This window comes from Myotis myotis, unplaced genomic scaffold (assembly GCF_014108235.1).
Source record: "Myotis myotis isolate mMyoMyo1 unplaced genomic scaffold, mMyoMyo1.p scaffold_m19_p_23, whole genome shotgun sequence".
Lineage (NCBI taxonomy): Eukaryota > Metazoa > Chordata > Mammalia > Chiroptera > Vespertilionidae > Myotis > Myotis myotis.
Genome location: NW_023416328.1, coordinates 6,498,788 through 6,514,521, shown reverse-complemented (window position 1 = coordinate 6,514,521; position 15,734 = coordinate 6,498,788). Strand labels below are relative to the sequence as shown.

Genomic DNA, 15,734 nt, shown 5'->3' with positions numbered 1-15,734 from the left:
GTGCCCGTCGGCCAGGCCAGCTCTTTCCTCCTCGGGCAGGCAGATGAGTGCTGCAGAGTGACTCATGCTCCCAGCCTCCCATCCCTCCCTGGGGCCTGCAGCTCCGTCCCTCCTACCTGTCCGCCGCTGTCCCAGCACCATTCCCCCCAGTCATTCTTACTCACTTTGGAGAGTGAATCCAACCTGTGTTCCGATTCCCGCAGCTTTTTGTTGTTGTTGTGTGTTTTGTTAATCCTCACCCAAGGATGTTTTTCCATTGATTTTCAGAGAGAGTTGAAGGGAGGGGGAGAGACGAAATGGATTTAATGATCCATTCTCATGAACATGAGAGTAAAACGTGTAAATTGCCTCCAGACTTTCCCTCCTGGAAATGCCATTTCCCTGACCCCTCTTCCGCATGTCTCTTCGGGCACTCGCACAACGTTATCTCTGAGGCGTGTTCCCAGAGTGGGACCGAGGTATGAGAGCCTGACCGTGGTTTGAGCGTCGACCTAGGAACCAGGAGGTCACAGTTCGATTCCCAGTCGGTGCACATGCCCGGGTAGTGGGCTCGATCCCCAGTGTGGGGTGTGCAGGAGGCAGCCAATTGATGATTCTCTCTCATCATTGATTCTCTCTCCCTCTCCATTCCTCTCTGAAATCAATAAAAAAAGATAACCCAAAATAGAGTATGAGAGATGTTTTCTGAGCAGAGGGGTTCCCAGTTCTGGGGAAGCACAGTGAAGTGATCACAGCGTCACCCCACTCAGTCTAGGACAGCGGTTCTCAACCTGTGGGTCGCGACCCCTTTGGGGTCAAATGACCCTTTCACAGGGGTCGCCTAAGACCATCGGAAAACACATATATAATTACATATTGTTTTTGTGATGAATCACTATGCTTTCATTATGTTCAATTTGTAACAATGAAATTGGGGGTCCCCACAACATGAGGAACTGTATCAAAGGGCCGCGGCATCAGGAAGGTTGAGAACCACTGGTCTAGGGCGTCAGACCAGACCCAGGACTAAGATGAGCAAGCCCGGTGCCCAGGACACGCACGCCATTTAAGGAGCCTTGGAAACAAGAGGCCGATTCTTGACTCCCTGGGCACATGCTTCATCCTTTATGAGCATGAGAGGAACAAGGTGATTTTTTTTCCTTTACTCAAATATCTGTGGTATTGTCTGAGTTCCCGAGGTGCAGTTCGGTGGAAAAAATCTGCAGTCATTTTGAAACTATGCAACTTGCTCCAGATTCTAGACCAGAGGTTGGCAAACTTTTTCTGTAAAGTAGGGGGGCGCGTTATTTTCTGCCCTGGGCCATGTGGATATTTATCACATCATCCATGGGCCGTACAAAATGATCAGCTTAAAAATCAGCCTGCTCTATTTGGTCAAACATGTAATTAACTCACCCCTAATGCCCCTAGGGCCAGACCTAATGATTTCAGGGGCCTTATAGGGACGTCCCAACCCAGCCCTGCTGTAAAGGCCCAGGCAGTCAGTATGTTATGCTTCATAGGCCATATGCAAAAGCAGCCACAGACAGTGTGTAAACAAGTGGGCGTGGCTATGTCCCAATAAAACTTTATGTATAAAAACAGTACATTTGACCCAAAGGCCATAGTTTGCTGATTTCTGTGTTCAGTTATGTGATCTTTGTCTCCCAGGAACCGTATTCTTTGGCTAAGTGATCTGTTACCGACCCTGTGTTCCAAAGCCTCTTCCTGTCACCAGAGATACTAGCAGGTTTTCTCTTCAGAAATAAAATACGATGCTTTCAAAGCCCAATTATTATATTCTCAGCTTCTTTAAAAAAAAAAAAAATATTTTGATTGATTTCAGAGAGGAAGGAAAAGAGAGAGAGAGAAACATCAATGATGAGCGAGAATCATGGATCGGCTGCCTCCTGCACGCCCCCCCCCCCGGGGATCGAGCCCACAACCCGGGCATGTGCCCTGACCAGGAATTGAAATGGCGACGCCCAACCAACTGAACCACACCTGCCAGGGCTAAATATCTCTTGACGCATTTGTGTACCTATAGATTAGATATAAAGGTTTTGTATAGCATACAAAGTTATTTTTGTGATTTGCTTTTTCGCTTAGAAAATGTAGTGGATGCACTTCTGCATGGATAAGTATGGATCGACATTAACTTTAATGGCTAAGTGGCATTCCGCGGTGCATGGATGTACTTACTGTAACCCGCTTGGACAAATGCCTATTGGTGCAATTTAAGTGCTTTGTTCTTTTCCGCTATTACAAAGAATGCTTAGGTAAACATTCTTACAGGCAGATCTTCTTTTCTTGCCAGAGTAACTCTTCAAGATAAATTACTATGGGCCCCCCCAGGCCAGTGTGGCTCAGTGGTTGAGTGTCGACCTATGAACCAGGAGGTCACGGTTCTATTCCCAGTCAAGCCATATGCCTGGGTTGCGGGCTCGATCCCCAATGGGGGGCGTGCAGGAGGCAGCCGATCCATGATTCGCTCTCATCATTGATGTTTCTATCTCTCTCCCTCTTCCTTCCTCTCTGAGATCCATTAAAAAATGTACATTTTTTAAAAAGTCATAGCTGGCTCAGAAATGAACCTGGACAGCAGGGATCGGAGAGCCAAATCCTCACCACCCAGACCACCCGTATTTCCAGCATTTTCCATTGCAATTAGTCTAAAAACTGTCGCTTTGGTGTTTTAGGATGTATCGGGGCCGGAGGAAATCGAAAGAAGCTCTGCCTTACTACCAAGAGGCTTTAGAACACACGGAGAGCAGCAAAGGGGAAAAGAGTCTCGAATGTGTGCCGGTGCTGAGGGAACTGGCGGGCGCAGAACGGGCCCTGAGACTCCACGACGCGTCCATCAACCACTTCCTGCAGGTGAGCTGCAGCACGCTGGCCGCCAGAGCTGGTCCAGGCCCAACGCTGTTCTTTTCCTTTTTAATATATTTTCATTGATTTCAGAGAGGAAGGGAGAGGGAGAGAGAGAAACATCAATGATGAGAGAATCATGGATCCGTTGCCCCCTGCACGCCCCCTACTGGGGATCGAGCCCAAAACCCGGGCATGTGCCCCGACTGGGAATCGAACACGGGACCCTTCAGTCTGTGGGCCGACGCTCTCACCTCTGAGAAAACCGGCCAGGGCATACTTGTCAAGTGTGACAGGCGACTTTTCTTCTTGTTTATTCTTGAGGTTCATAAAGATTAGAGAGTTTCAGTTAAGACTTGCCGATTCTTGCTCAAGAGGTCCTTTGGTGAAATCAAAATAGCATTGGATTTGGAATGGGAAGATCTGATTAAAGAAGTCACTTAACCCCTCGAGAAAAGAAAAGGAAAGGGAAGAAGACCCTCACCCACTTCACAGACCCGCTCACAGGGTCAACGGACGGCGCTTTGTGAGCCGGTGGGCGTGTCCCCTGCACAAGCTCCTTTTATGTGTCAGCAGCCGCCATTAGACCTTTATCAAGGCCCCCCTTTTCTCTAGGGACGTCCCCTAAGACACAGAAAGGTCCAGTGTGGCCACAGCTCTCGGGGGGAGCTCCTGCCTCAGAGCCATTTATTCCATCCACACAAAGAAAAGGGGCTTATTACTTCCCGTCTTGTTTGTCACTCTGCATTCCTTCGCGGGGACAAGCACCAGAGAGAAAAGACCTTTCGTTTTCTGCTGAATGTACAACAGTCCGAAGTCTTTCAGGAGCGAACCCATGCAAGTGGAGAAAAATAGAGCCAGCCCCACGAGGCCACCGCCGGTGGAATCGGACCCTGACCTCCTGGTTCATAGGTCAGCGCTCAGCCACCGAGCCACGCCGGTGGGCGCACATCAGTATTTCCGAGAGGATACACGGGGAACAGTGGGCAGCAGGGAGCTATCCGGAATCAGACTGGGTGTGGAGAGAAGAGAGAGTACGGCTAGGGACAGAAGGGAGGGGGCATTGAAGTTGTTCATTCTTTCCTACCAGTTAGACCAGCGGTTCTCAACCTGTGGGTCACGACCCCTTTGGGGGTCAAACGACCCTTTCACAGGGGTAGCCTAAGACCATCGGAAAACACATAGATAATTACATATTGTTTTTGTGATTAATCACTATGCTTTAACTATGTCCAATTTGTAACACTGAAAATACATCCTGCATATCAGATATTTACATTATGATTCATAACAGTAGCAAAATTACAGTTATGAAGTAGCCACGAAAATAATTTTATGGTTGGGGGTCACCACAACATGAGGAATTGTATGAAAGGGCCGCGGCATTAGGAAGCTTGAGAACCACTGACTTAGGGTTTTTAAAGTGACAGGCAGGTGTTCGCGTTCCTATCTAAAAGCCTAGTTAAGTGTTAAGAGAACACCTACTTGCAACCAAAACTGGATGAAAATGCAAGCCCCCGGCACATCTATTTTGGTGCTAACCCTCACCGGGGTGGCGGGCAGGGCCTTTTCTCGCCAGCCCTTTGGAGGAGCTAAAATTGACCGCTGGAGAGCTGCCACAGAGGACTCTCTCCGACTATTAAAAGAAACTGGCTCAGGCCGGGGCCCCGAGAACTCGGTTTTCTACGGCCACGGGCACCCAGCAACGTCCCAGCTACTGCCCCGGGGATTCCCAGCTCCGTCTTGCTCTTAGCTGAGGTCCCTGCGGCTGCCCCCACGCCCCTGTGGTGTGTGCGGCCCTGAAGAGCTTCCCTATAGCGAGCCCAGGGCAGAATCATAAACATGATTCCGTTGGCATGGGGAACGGGGCAGGTTCGCCTCTCTCTCTTCCTCTCCCCAGACACTGACCATGAGGCCCCTTGACTCCATCCCCGTGGCCCCTGCTGTCTTCACTCACAGGGCGTCGCTTTCCGGGGCGCTTGCTATTTGAAAAGCATCTCAGTCGGCCCTTCAGGCCAGATCGGAGAGGTGGGGGAGGGAGGGGATGGGAGGGAAATGACTAATTGGGGCATTGCCAAGACCACTTTCTCCCATTTGTTTCTACGCTTTAATAACAAAAGTAGTGCCCAAACAAGGGATATTATTAGCATTTAAGAATATGAAATTCTGATGGTCCTAACACAGCCATGAGAGTTATGACCAGCAACCTTGGTGTGGAGTAGCCCCTATCATAACAAGTCTAGAGCTACCGCCCACTGCCCAGCCGGTGTGGCTCAGTGGCTGAATATTGACCCATGAGCCAGAGCCAGGAGGTCAGGGTTCGATTCCCGGTCAGGGCACATGCCCAGGTTGTGGGCTCAGTCCCCAGTGTGGGGCGTGCAGGAGGCAGCCGATCCATGATTCTCTCTCATCATGGATGTTTCTCTCTCTCTCCCTCTCCCTTCCTCTCTGAAATCAGTAAAAACATGTTAAAAAAATATATATATATAAAGTGTGCAGCTTAAATATCAGTTGTGATTCCTGTGTTTGGCCTCGTGTTTCTGTCCTTGAAACGCGTGGTATTTTGGTCTTTCTGTTTGGGGCAGTTTGTGGAGAGCTCCCTGCCCTCTCGCAGTAGTGCCTTGTGTGACTTGGTGTTTCTGTCTGTTTCTTCCTCTACCGCCCTACTTTCTGGCCCACTCGTGTCCTGTAGCGGGCGACCTGTAAGTACCTGTGTATCGGATCAATGGACACACGTTACTTATAGGCATTTGTAAAACTCCCCCTGCCGATGGGCAGGTGAGAAGTGACTTTACCGTTTCATCCGCGCCTGTATTTTACATCTTTTTACTTGAAGCGATGCACTTTGTATTTTACTTGCAAGGATCCATTATTATTTCATGTCCCCCGGATCATAGGGTTGTGTTTTTTCCCGAAGGAATTGAAAAATCGGCTTTATTTTTAAGGCAGGGGCGGTGGTGGGGGGAGACCCCGTGCTGAGCTGACCAGTGGGTGGAGGGTCAGGGCTAGCCCACTTCCTCTGCACAGCACTGGCCCCCCCCCTTTTTTTTCTTTTTAAATCCTCACCTCAGGATATTTTTTTCCATTGATTACTAGCGCGTGGGAGGGAAGGAGGAAAGAGAGATGGAAGGAGGGGAGGAGTGGGGAGAGAGAAAGAGAGAGAGAAACATCGACATGAGAGAGACATTGATTGGTTGCCTCTGCACTTGCCCCTACTGGGCCTGGGGGACCCGGAACCCAGATATGTGCCCTTGACCAGGAATCGAACCCACTACCCTTTCGTCTCAGGGTTGATGCTCTAACCATTGAGCCAAACCCTCCAGGGCCGCACTGGCCTTTTTAAATCCATCTCCTTCCTCCTGTGAGGCCCTCCCACCTCCTCTGCCCACACCCCTCTCCCAGGAGCAGAGCCTGTGAAGTAATTTGCTTAGCGATGGGCCCTGGCCTCTGGCCGCAGCCTCGAGCCCTTGGGGACTCGGTGCCCAGTGCTTTCCGGCTCCCTCCACACAGCACTGTTAAGATCCACCTCTCCCAGAGCACATCGTTGCCTCCACATCCATCACACTGTCCAGCGGGCTAGAATGTTCCTTGGCGTCCTTATTGCCACGAGAACAGCGAGTCCCCTGGCGCTGCTGCCAAGCATGGAAACCAGCCTGTTCCTTCTTCCCACGGCGACAGGCGCATCTCATCGTCCTGAGCGCAGAGCCGTCCGGAGAGGAGGCAGCGGAGTCCGCGCGCTGTGTCGCCCGCGCCGCCGCGGCTTCCGGGAGGCCCGAGCACCACGGTGAGAGCCGCCTTCCGTGGCTGGGTGGGTGGGTGAGCGGTGGGCGCTGCCCGCTGCCCGCCTGGCCTGCACACGTCGGGGCCTTGGGGATGGGCGAGCAGGTGGACGGAGCTGTGACGCAGGCCCTTCGGGGAGCGGCCGAGGCGTTAGCCAAGCATCTTAGCACCACCGGGTCCTGGGTGTCTCCCTGTGCGGCCTGCCTCCAAGCTTTGGTTTTCAAATACAGCGGGTCTGCACCCGAATGTAGGTGGTAAAGAGCCCGAGGGAACCCGGCTGGGCGCCCAGGGAGGTCCGCTCTGCTTTCAAAGGTGATCAGCTTTTATTTTTAAATATGTTTATCGATTTCAGAGATGGAGAGAGAGAGAGATAGGAACATCCATGATGAGACAGCGATAGTAACATCATTGTCTCTCTCGCATCGATGTTTCTCTCTCCCTCCCACCCTCTCTCTAAAATTCAGTGGAAGACAATATCCTCGGGCAAGTCTTAACAACAGCAAAAAAGTTAAGGCCAATAAATGCAAGGCAAAAATAAAAAAGACTAATTAATGAGAACAAAAAAATCTCCTTTGGGGCATCTTCCCTAGCCTGCCTGCTGATTGCCCATGCAAGGCATTGCCCTCTGATGAAAAAATGTCGCTGGCCCAGCAGCCAGCGCGCATCACGCTAATCCCTTCGCCCGAGCCTCCCCCGCATTCCTTATGCAGACAGCTCTGCCTAGAAGCCAGGCGGGACCCGGATTGCATCAGGCCTCCCCCAGCAGCCCCCGGACCGGGGCCAGGCCGGCTTCCCAGGGCCGCCGTCGACAAACTTGGTATCAACAGCTCTCCCAGCGCCGCCTGCCAGGGGGTCAGGGCTCTTAACTCTCCTCGAGAAGGATGTGAGGATGAAGTGGGTGGAAGCCAAGTTCATGTCAGTGTAAACCTTCCAGAGGCCGAGCACGGCGGCCTTGTTTGGAAGTGGCCCCATCTGCCTCCGGGCTCCAGGGGGCCGGGCAGCGCCAGGCACCTCCGAACGGAACGGGCTCTGTCCCATCGGAGCCTCCGGGGCGGGGGTGGGTCCCTGGCTCCATGAACTGGACTCATGAGCGTGGGGTGCATTCTTTTTTGTTTGTTTTTTTTAAAACCCTCACCCGAGGATATTTTCCCATTGATTTTTTAGAGAGAGTGTAAGAGAGAGGGAAAGACAGAAACGTCAATGTTGAGAGAAACTCATCGATTGGTTGCCTCCTGCACGTGCCCCGACCAGAGCCGGGGCCAGGGAGGGGCAGGGGAGGGCCTGCAACTGAGGTACGTGCCCTTGACCGGAATCGAACCCGGGACCCTTCGGTCCACAGGCCAGCGCTCAGTCCACTGAGCCACACCGGCCAGGGCTGGGGTGCATTCTTGAGGTATAGCTCCCTGTGCACCAATATGTCCCCGGCTCCCACGTGGCCTAGCCTCTCCCCACATTTCGCACAGTAGACGGGAAATATGAAAGCATCAGAACCGAGGCCCTGGATCTTGATGAAGTCTCCTCTTTTTCACCCTACACCCGCCTCCCTTTTCTCCACTCTTCCTCCTGTGGCCTGCCTTCTCCGCCGGCCCCAGGCTGGGCCCGGCTCCCTGTTGTCTGGGTTACTGATGCTCCTTGCGTCCCGTGTGCCCTAGAGACACCGGAAGTCAGGCAGCCCCTGGCGTCCTCGTGCACTCAGCTCCGATGGGCTCCTGACAGGGGTCCTTCACCTCTTCCCGTGGCCCTCCTTAGCTGCCCCTGCTGCTAGACACCACACCCCACCTCTCTCCCCTCCTCCTCCTTCCTCCCTCCCCGGCCTCCCCACCCTCTTGACCCCCCTACGCTCTGAGAGGGCCTGCCTCAGCTCCTCCTCAGGGCCCGTCTCTCATTACGAAATGCCCAGCCAGCCCGAGCCTGGCCTGCCTCTGTGCTCCCCAAGCAGATGTCAGCATCCATGTGTTTTTTTAAAATATACACTGAGTGGCCAGATTATATTGGCCACCCCATCAGTGCTTCATTGACACCTCCAAAAACACTGAGTACTGGAAACTTCCTAAGCAAACACTCTCCAGGTTTTATTATTTGCATAACTAATTCACTTCATTGTACTGATGGGGTGGTCATAGGAATCTGGCCGGTCATAGTAATCTGGCCACTCGGTGTATTTTTATTGACTTCAGAGAGGAAGGGAGAGGGAGAGAGAACCGTCAATGATGAGAGAGAATCGTGGATCAGCTGCCTCCTGCACGCCCCACACTGGGTGGGGACCGAGCCACGCCCCAGCCCAGCCCTGCGATGCCCTCCGGGCACGCCCAGCAGGATCTAAATGGGTTCAGTCTGCTTGCTGGGTGATGTGCTCCTCGGGGTTCATGCCAAGCTGGGCTCTAAGACTTTCCGTTTTCAAATTCCCTGGGGTCCTTAATGCTTTAGCACAGAGTGCAGAGTCTTTCCCAAGACCATCACAAAAGACCATTGTTGCCGCTACTCACAGGCCTCCCTTTAAGTGAAAGCTGCCCAGAGAGTTACAGGAATTGTTGGTGGTGGTTTAATCTATTTTTTAAATATATTTTAATTGATTTCAGAGAGGAAGGGAGAGACAGAGAGAGAAACATTCATGATAAGAGAGAATCATGGATCTGCTGCCTCCTGCCCGTCCCCTACTTGGGGATCGAGCCCACATCCCGGGCATGTGCCCTGATTGGGAGTCAAACCCTGACCCCCTGGTTCCCAGGTTGACTCTCAACCACTGAGCCACGCCCGCCAGGCTACAGGGATTGGTTTTAATTAAAGCCTCCTGCCCCGCCGTGTGCCGAGTCGTGACCCTGTATTCCTCATGCTCTCTGAGTGAAGTCACACAGACGGAACAGAGTCTGACGGGCCTGTGAGGAGACCGTACACCATGGGGCCACACTTCCTCCCTCGCCCTGACGTGCAGACAGCCTGGCCAGTCTACGGGAGTGAAAAGGGGAGAAGATTGATGGCCTTGACCTGTGCCCCGAGGGCTCAGGTTTACAGCTAAGTCATGTTCCCCTGCTTAGGAGAGTGACTCATCCGCTGCCCAGGCCAGGGCCTTGGGTTGCTGAGGATTCTAGAAGAGGTGTTTCGGTGGTGGTGGTGGTGTTTTTTTATTGAGGGTTGTGTTTGTTTAAAATATTTTAAAAATATATCTTTATTGATTTCAAAGAGGAAGGGAAAGGGAGAGAGAGATGGAAACATCCATGATGAGAGAGAATCATGGCTCAGCTGCCTCCTGCACGCCCCCTGCTGGGCATCGAGCCCACAACTGGGAATCCAACCGGTGACCTCTTGGAATCAACCGCTAAGCCACACCAGCCGGGAAAGATCCTTGCTCTTCAAGGAGGGCTTGGTTCCGTGCTTCAGTTCATTTCCAATTAGACAGAAAACAGAACTCTCCGGCGTACTCTACTTGCTGGTTTTGAGACGTGGAATGTTGATGTCGGTAATGCCTTCAGAGCCAACAGAACAAATGCCACGTCATGCCCCGGTCGCTGTCATCCGATCATCGACGCAGGCAAAGTGAACGCAGAGTTTGAGCATTAAATTGCGATGAGTCAGCTGCAAGTAAAAGGGAAGGAAGGAATACTTTCCAGGCAGTAGAATTTGCTCCTACCAAGAGAAAATTAAAAAGTGGAGTAATACTCTAGAAATGTAGAAATGTACAGACACCACCACCACCACCCCTCCCCCATTGGCTCAGTGGATAGAGCGTCGGTCCTCGGACTGAAGGGTTCCAGGTTCGATTCCTGGTCAAGTGCACCTACCTCGGTTGCAGGCTCGATCCCGGCCTGGGTCGGGGCGCATGCAGAAGGCAACTAATTGATGTGTCTCTCTCACATCGATGTTTCTCTGTCTCTCTTCTTCCCTTCCACTCTCTATAAAAATCAGTGGAAAAATATCCTCGGGTGAGGATGAACAGAAAAGAAAAGAAGGAAGAGTCTCTTTGAGCAGCCTGCAAACTTGCCGTTACCTTGCATGACCACATCCCTGGGAGAGCTAAGCTTTCTGAAAAAAGGGAGGAAAGTAAATGGCCATGTCCTTCTGAGATCCGAATCTTTTCTGATGAAACAGGCAGCTGAACGGGCAGACGGCAGCCTCCCCAACAGGGTCCTCTTACCCGAGTGCTTATTATGTTCAAATAGTTCGCCGCGCTACAAGCGTCTCTGTGGTTTCCATTCAAATCCCCGAGCCGTTTTCACAGTTGTCCCGATGCTTTGCTTCAGATGTGGCCGAGCGGTACTTCCGAGAGAGCCTGGCTCACCTGAAGGATGCGGAAGGGATGGGGAAAGCCAAGTTTCTCTCGGTTCAAGACGAATATTGCCATTTTCTGCAAGGCGCCGGGCAAGAGGAGGTGAGTGAGTTTGGGCCACAGCTGGCCGGTCATCTGCATGGGCGACCCAGCTGATACCCACAGGGCTACACAACTCCCTCGCTCTGCGAGCATCCAGTAGGCGTCTACTTTGTGCGAGGCATGGATGAGTAAGGCCACGTGGCCACTGTCAGGCAGTGAGTTACATCATTTTCTTTCTTTTTTAGTATATATATTTTTTTATTTCAGAGAAGAATGAAGAGGGGGAGAGAGAGATGGAAACATCAATGATAAGAATCATTGATCGGCTGCCTCCTGCACACCCCCTACTGGGGATCGAGCCCACAACGGGACATGTGTCCTGACAGGGAATCAAGCCATGATCTCCTGGTTCCCAGGTCCACGCTCGACCACTGAGCCACACCAGCCGGGCTACCTCATTTTCTTAATGGGCACTGATCTTCGTCAGCTTTGGAGCATGTTTTTAACCAGACAGCTTTGTGTCCCTTTCGCAGAGAGCGACCTCGATCCTGAGAGAGTCCCTGGAGGCCAAAGTGGGGGCGTTTGGTGACCTCAGTCCTGAGGTGGCGGAGACCTACCGGCTCCTGAGCGGCGCCGACCTGGCGCAGGGGAACCACAGCGGGGCCCACAAGAAACTGAACAAGGTAAACCTGGGGCCGGCACGAATGCAGAGAGAAGCCCTCCCCCCCTCCTCCCTCCCACGGGTCGTCTTCTCTCCCTCCCCATGCTCTTTTTACTTTTATATTTTTAAAAATATACTTTGATTGATTTCTGAGAGAATGGGAGAGGGAGAGAGAGATGGAAACATCAATGATGAGAGAGAATCATGGATCGGCTGCCTCCTGCACACCCCACACTGGGGATGGAGCCTACAACCCGGGCATGTGCCCTGACCGGGACTTGAACCGTGGCCTCCTGGTTCATAGGTCGAGGCTCAACCACTGAGCCACACCGGTCAGGCCACCATGCTCTTTTTAAATGGACCTTTCTAAGTGGTTTATTTAGGAAAGATTACTTCACTTTCACAGTTGATCTAAACTAACACTTTTTCGGTAAAAGATACAGTAATCCTCTTATACAAATATATATATATATATATTAATGAATTATTAATTATTTTTACTATGTAAATACATTTTTAATTTTTATGGAGTTTAATTTATCTGTCTTTTATTGTACTCTCTGTGCACACAGTTTATAGAGGAATTTTTTTGTGTCCTTCTAGTACTTATATATTTAGTTCTTTTTTTATTTGAATGTATTGGGGTGACATTGGTTAATAAAATTATGTAGGTTTCAGGGGTACAATTCTATAATACATCATCTGTACATTGTATTGTATGGTCACCCCAAGCCAAGTCTCTTTCCCTCACCAGTTTCTTCTTGAATTTGGAGTTCATTTGCCTGGATGGTGTGAGGTACAGATATAATGTTTTCTGTTTTTTGTTTTCTAAATGGCTACCCAGTTGTCCAGCACCATTTTACTAAAGAGCCCAGTGGTCTGGGATAACACCTTCACCATAGACCACATTTCCACATGAACTTGAGTCTGTTTCTGGATTTCTCTTCTACTCCACTGATGGCTTTGTGTGTGTGAATGCCAGTTCCTCGTTGGTTTTTAATTTAGAGATCTCATAGCAGGGCTCGGTAGCTGGGAGGACTAGACACCACTCGTGGTTTCTCTGACTCTAGAATTTCTGGTTTCCCAGGTCTTCTAGCCTGTGTGTGTGTGTTTGTTTTTCCACATGAATTTTAATGTGAACAGCTTGTCTCGCCAAATACAAAGTTGGGTGGTATTTTCTGGAGGATGGTGTTACTTATAAGTGAACTTAAGGAGTGCTGACAGCTTTATGGTGTGGAGTCATTTTATTCCAGAGCAGGGATGTCGTTATCCTTGTTGGTGTCCGCTTTTGTCTCATTTAGGCCCGTTTCTAAAGTGCCCCTTTATCCTGGGTTTTGCACAATTCTTACCCGGTTGATTTCTAAGCATTTTATCTCCTTTAATACTGTTGTCTGTGGAGTTGTATCTGCTGTTATTCTTCCGCCTGGTCACTCTCGTGTATGTGAAGACGACTGGTTTCTCTGTGTGGATTTTATGTGCTGCTGCTTGCTTAATGCTTCTCCTGCCTGAGTTAATTGGAGCATTCTCTCGGGTTTCCAGGGTATCCTATTACTTCATCGGCAAATGGTTTGACTTTTTGTTTTTCAGCCCTGGTGGCTCTGCTTGACTTCTCTTGTCTCATCACGTCGGTTCCTACCAACAGGACAATAGTGGATGGTAGTGGAGGTAGCGGGCGCCCTTGTCTTGCTCCTGATCTTACTGGACATGCCTCTAGGCCAGTGAGGGCGAACCTTTTGAGGTCGGCGAGTCAGCATTTTGAAAAACCCTAACTTAACTCTGGTGCCGTGTCACGTATAGAAATTTTTTGATCTTTGCAACCATAGTAAAACAAAGACATATTTTTGATATTTATTTTATATATTTAAATGCCATTTAACAAAGAAAAATCAACCAAAAAAATGAGTTCGCGTGTCACCTCTGACACGCGTGTCCTAGGTTCGCCATCACTGCTCTCATGAGTCTTCATTCAGTAGATGCTGGCTTTGGGACTAAGGTTTATGTATTTTTATCATGTTAAGGAAGTAGACATCCCATGGTTTTTTGTGTTTGTTTGTTTTTAATTAGAAGTAAGTGTTGGATTTTATCAAATGTTTTTTTAGCATCGGTGGAGATAATCAGATGACTCTACTTAGAATCACTTCATATGGTATATTTTATTCTAGTATCAAACCAACCTTGCATTCCTGGAATAAATGTGCTGGGTTATACTGAATTATAGTCTTAATGTGAAGTTGGTTCTGCCTGCTAATGTTTATTTTACGATTTTTGCACCAATATTTATAAGTGATATTTAAGTATCAATGTTATATTTGCTTCATAAAAATAATTTGGAAGCTTACCTTTATTTTTATTTTTTTAACTTTTTTATGGAATGTATTGGGATGACGTTGGTTAATAAGATTATGTAGGTTTCAGGGGTGCGGTTCTCTAATGCATCATCTATATTGTATTGTTCGCTCACCACCCCACATCAGGTCTCCTTCCTTACTTTTATTTTCTATGCCCTGAAGGAATTTATGCAGCATTAAAACTATCGAGTGCTTGAAGTTCTGCACTTCCTGTGAAACTCTTTAGGTCTTTTAGGGGGAAATTCCTTGACAGTTTTCTGTATTATACAAAAAATTGATTTGTTGAAGTTTTTGATCTTTAATGGGGTCATTTTGATGTATTTTTCTAGGTAATTATTTCATTTACATTTACATATTGATTTGTGTAGAGATTTACAACGTAGTCTCGAGAATTTTTAAAATTTTTACTTTTTAAGTAGTTGCATTCCCATTGTAACATTTCAGCTTTACATTTGGATTTCTCTTTTTTTTTTCTGGACTGGGTTGGGAGGGAGGGGGAGTAGGGAGGAGAGGTTTAGGGAAGGTGTATAATAAGTAGTCCTGAAAGAGTGTAGCCTGGGGGAGGCCAGCATCCCCAGGTTGGAAATGGGGTGAAGAGGAGTCTGGGGGGCTGGAGGGTACAACCCTTTTAAGAAGCAGAGAGTGACTGGGGAGGACTGTCTGTCGGGGAGCACCCGGAAGAGGTGTGCAAGGCTCTGGGCGGAGTTCCTAGGTCAAGGGGCTGAGACTTGATCCTTTAGGTGACTGTCCCAACCATGGGCTCTGAGGCCGAATCCAGCCCACTCCCTCGAATGGCCCATGAGTTTGCTCTTTTTTTAAATTTCTTTTTAATATTTATTTTTATTGATTTCAGAGAGGAAGGGAGAGGGAGAGTGAGAAACATCCATGGTGAGAGAGAATTATCGATCGGCTGCCTCCTACACGCCCCCTACTAGGAATCGGGCCGGCAACCCGGGCATGTGCCCTGACCGGGAATCAAACCGTGACCTCCTGGTTCCTAGGCCCACACTCAACCACTGAGCCACACCGGCCGGGCTGGCCCAGAAGTTTAAAATGGTTTCTACCGCCGGCCGGCTGGAGGGGGATCCGGTCGTGCACCCATGACGCATCTGTCTGTCCTCTGAACATTTATGTTGCAGTTGTCCTGGAGGAAGATGATGGTAGCTTGCTCCATGACAGTGGCCAGGGGATGGAGCAGAGTCGTGGGGGAGTCGAGGGGTGTCGCTAAGGATAGAGAGCTCACGGCACTTGGCAACGCAGAGGTGAGGAGGGCACTTGGCAACGCAGAGGTGAGGAGTGAGGGTGCGGCCAGGACGGCACCCGGGCTTCCCAGGCTCGGGGAGAGCAGTGGAGTGAGTGGCAGCGCCTGTGCCCCCCACCCCCCCCTTTCTCGCTCATCTCCACGTCCCTCCTCGTTCCCGCCTCACCTGTTTTCCCCTCACGGGAACCTTCCTCCCTCCTGTGCACAGCTCAGAATTAGTGTTCCTCCAGGTAAGGGAGCTGCAGGGGGGTGGGGTGTGCATGTGAGAGAGGAAGAGCGAGAGAGAGAAAGGCACCTGCCTGAAACCCCACCCCCACCATCACCTCCCACCAGGTGCTCCTCACCTGGCTGACCCCCCTCCCCATCCTGTGGGTCTCCATTTGAATGTGAGGCCTCACCGGCCCAGGTACCTCTACCACCACCAACCTCTCCTCATTTTATTCTTTCACAGCCCCTGTTCTTTTCTTCTTTTTTAAAAAAAATTTATTTTTTTAAGATTCATCTGGATACTCAGGATTTCAGGGTTTTGTC

At 50.1% G+C, this 15,734-nt stretch overlaps 1 protein-coding gene across 4 annotated transcripts in view; it reads left to right on the top strand.

The window, feature by feature from the left end:
* TTC23 (tetratricopeptide repeat domain 23) overlaps positions 1–15,734 on the top strand; it is a 28,329-nt gene that overhangs the window by 5,769 nt on the left and 6,826 nt on the right. For 2 of the 4 annotated variants that reach the window (XM_036355686.1, XM_036355685.1), the window contains exons 6-10: positions 2,679–2,856; positions 6,526–6,631; positions 10,866–10,993; positions 11,467–11,616; positions 15,082–15,204. In XM_036355686.1, the coding sequence (XP_036211579.1) occupies positions 2,679–2,856; positions 6,526–6,631; positions 10,866–10,993; positions 11,467–11,616; positions 15,082–15,204 (685 nt within the window). The remainder of the gene's footprint in view (positions 1–2,678; positions 2,857–6,525; positions 6,632–10,865; positions 10,994–11,466; positions 11,617–15,081; positions 15,205–15,734) is intronic. The other 2 variants (XM_036355687.1, XM_036355688.1) reach the window with 2 other exon arrangements.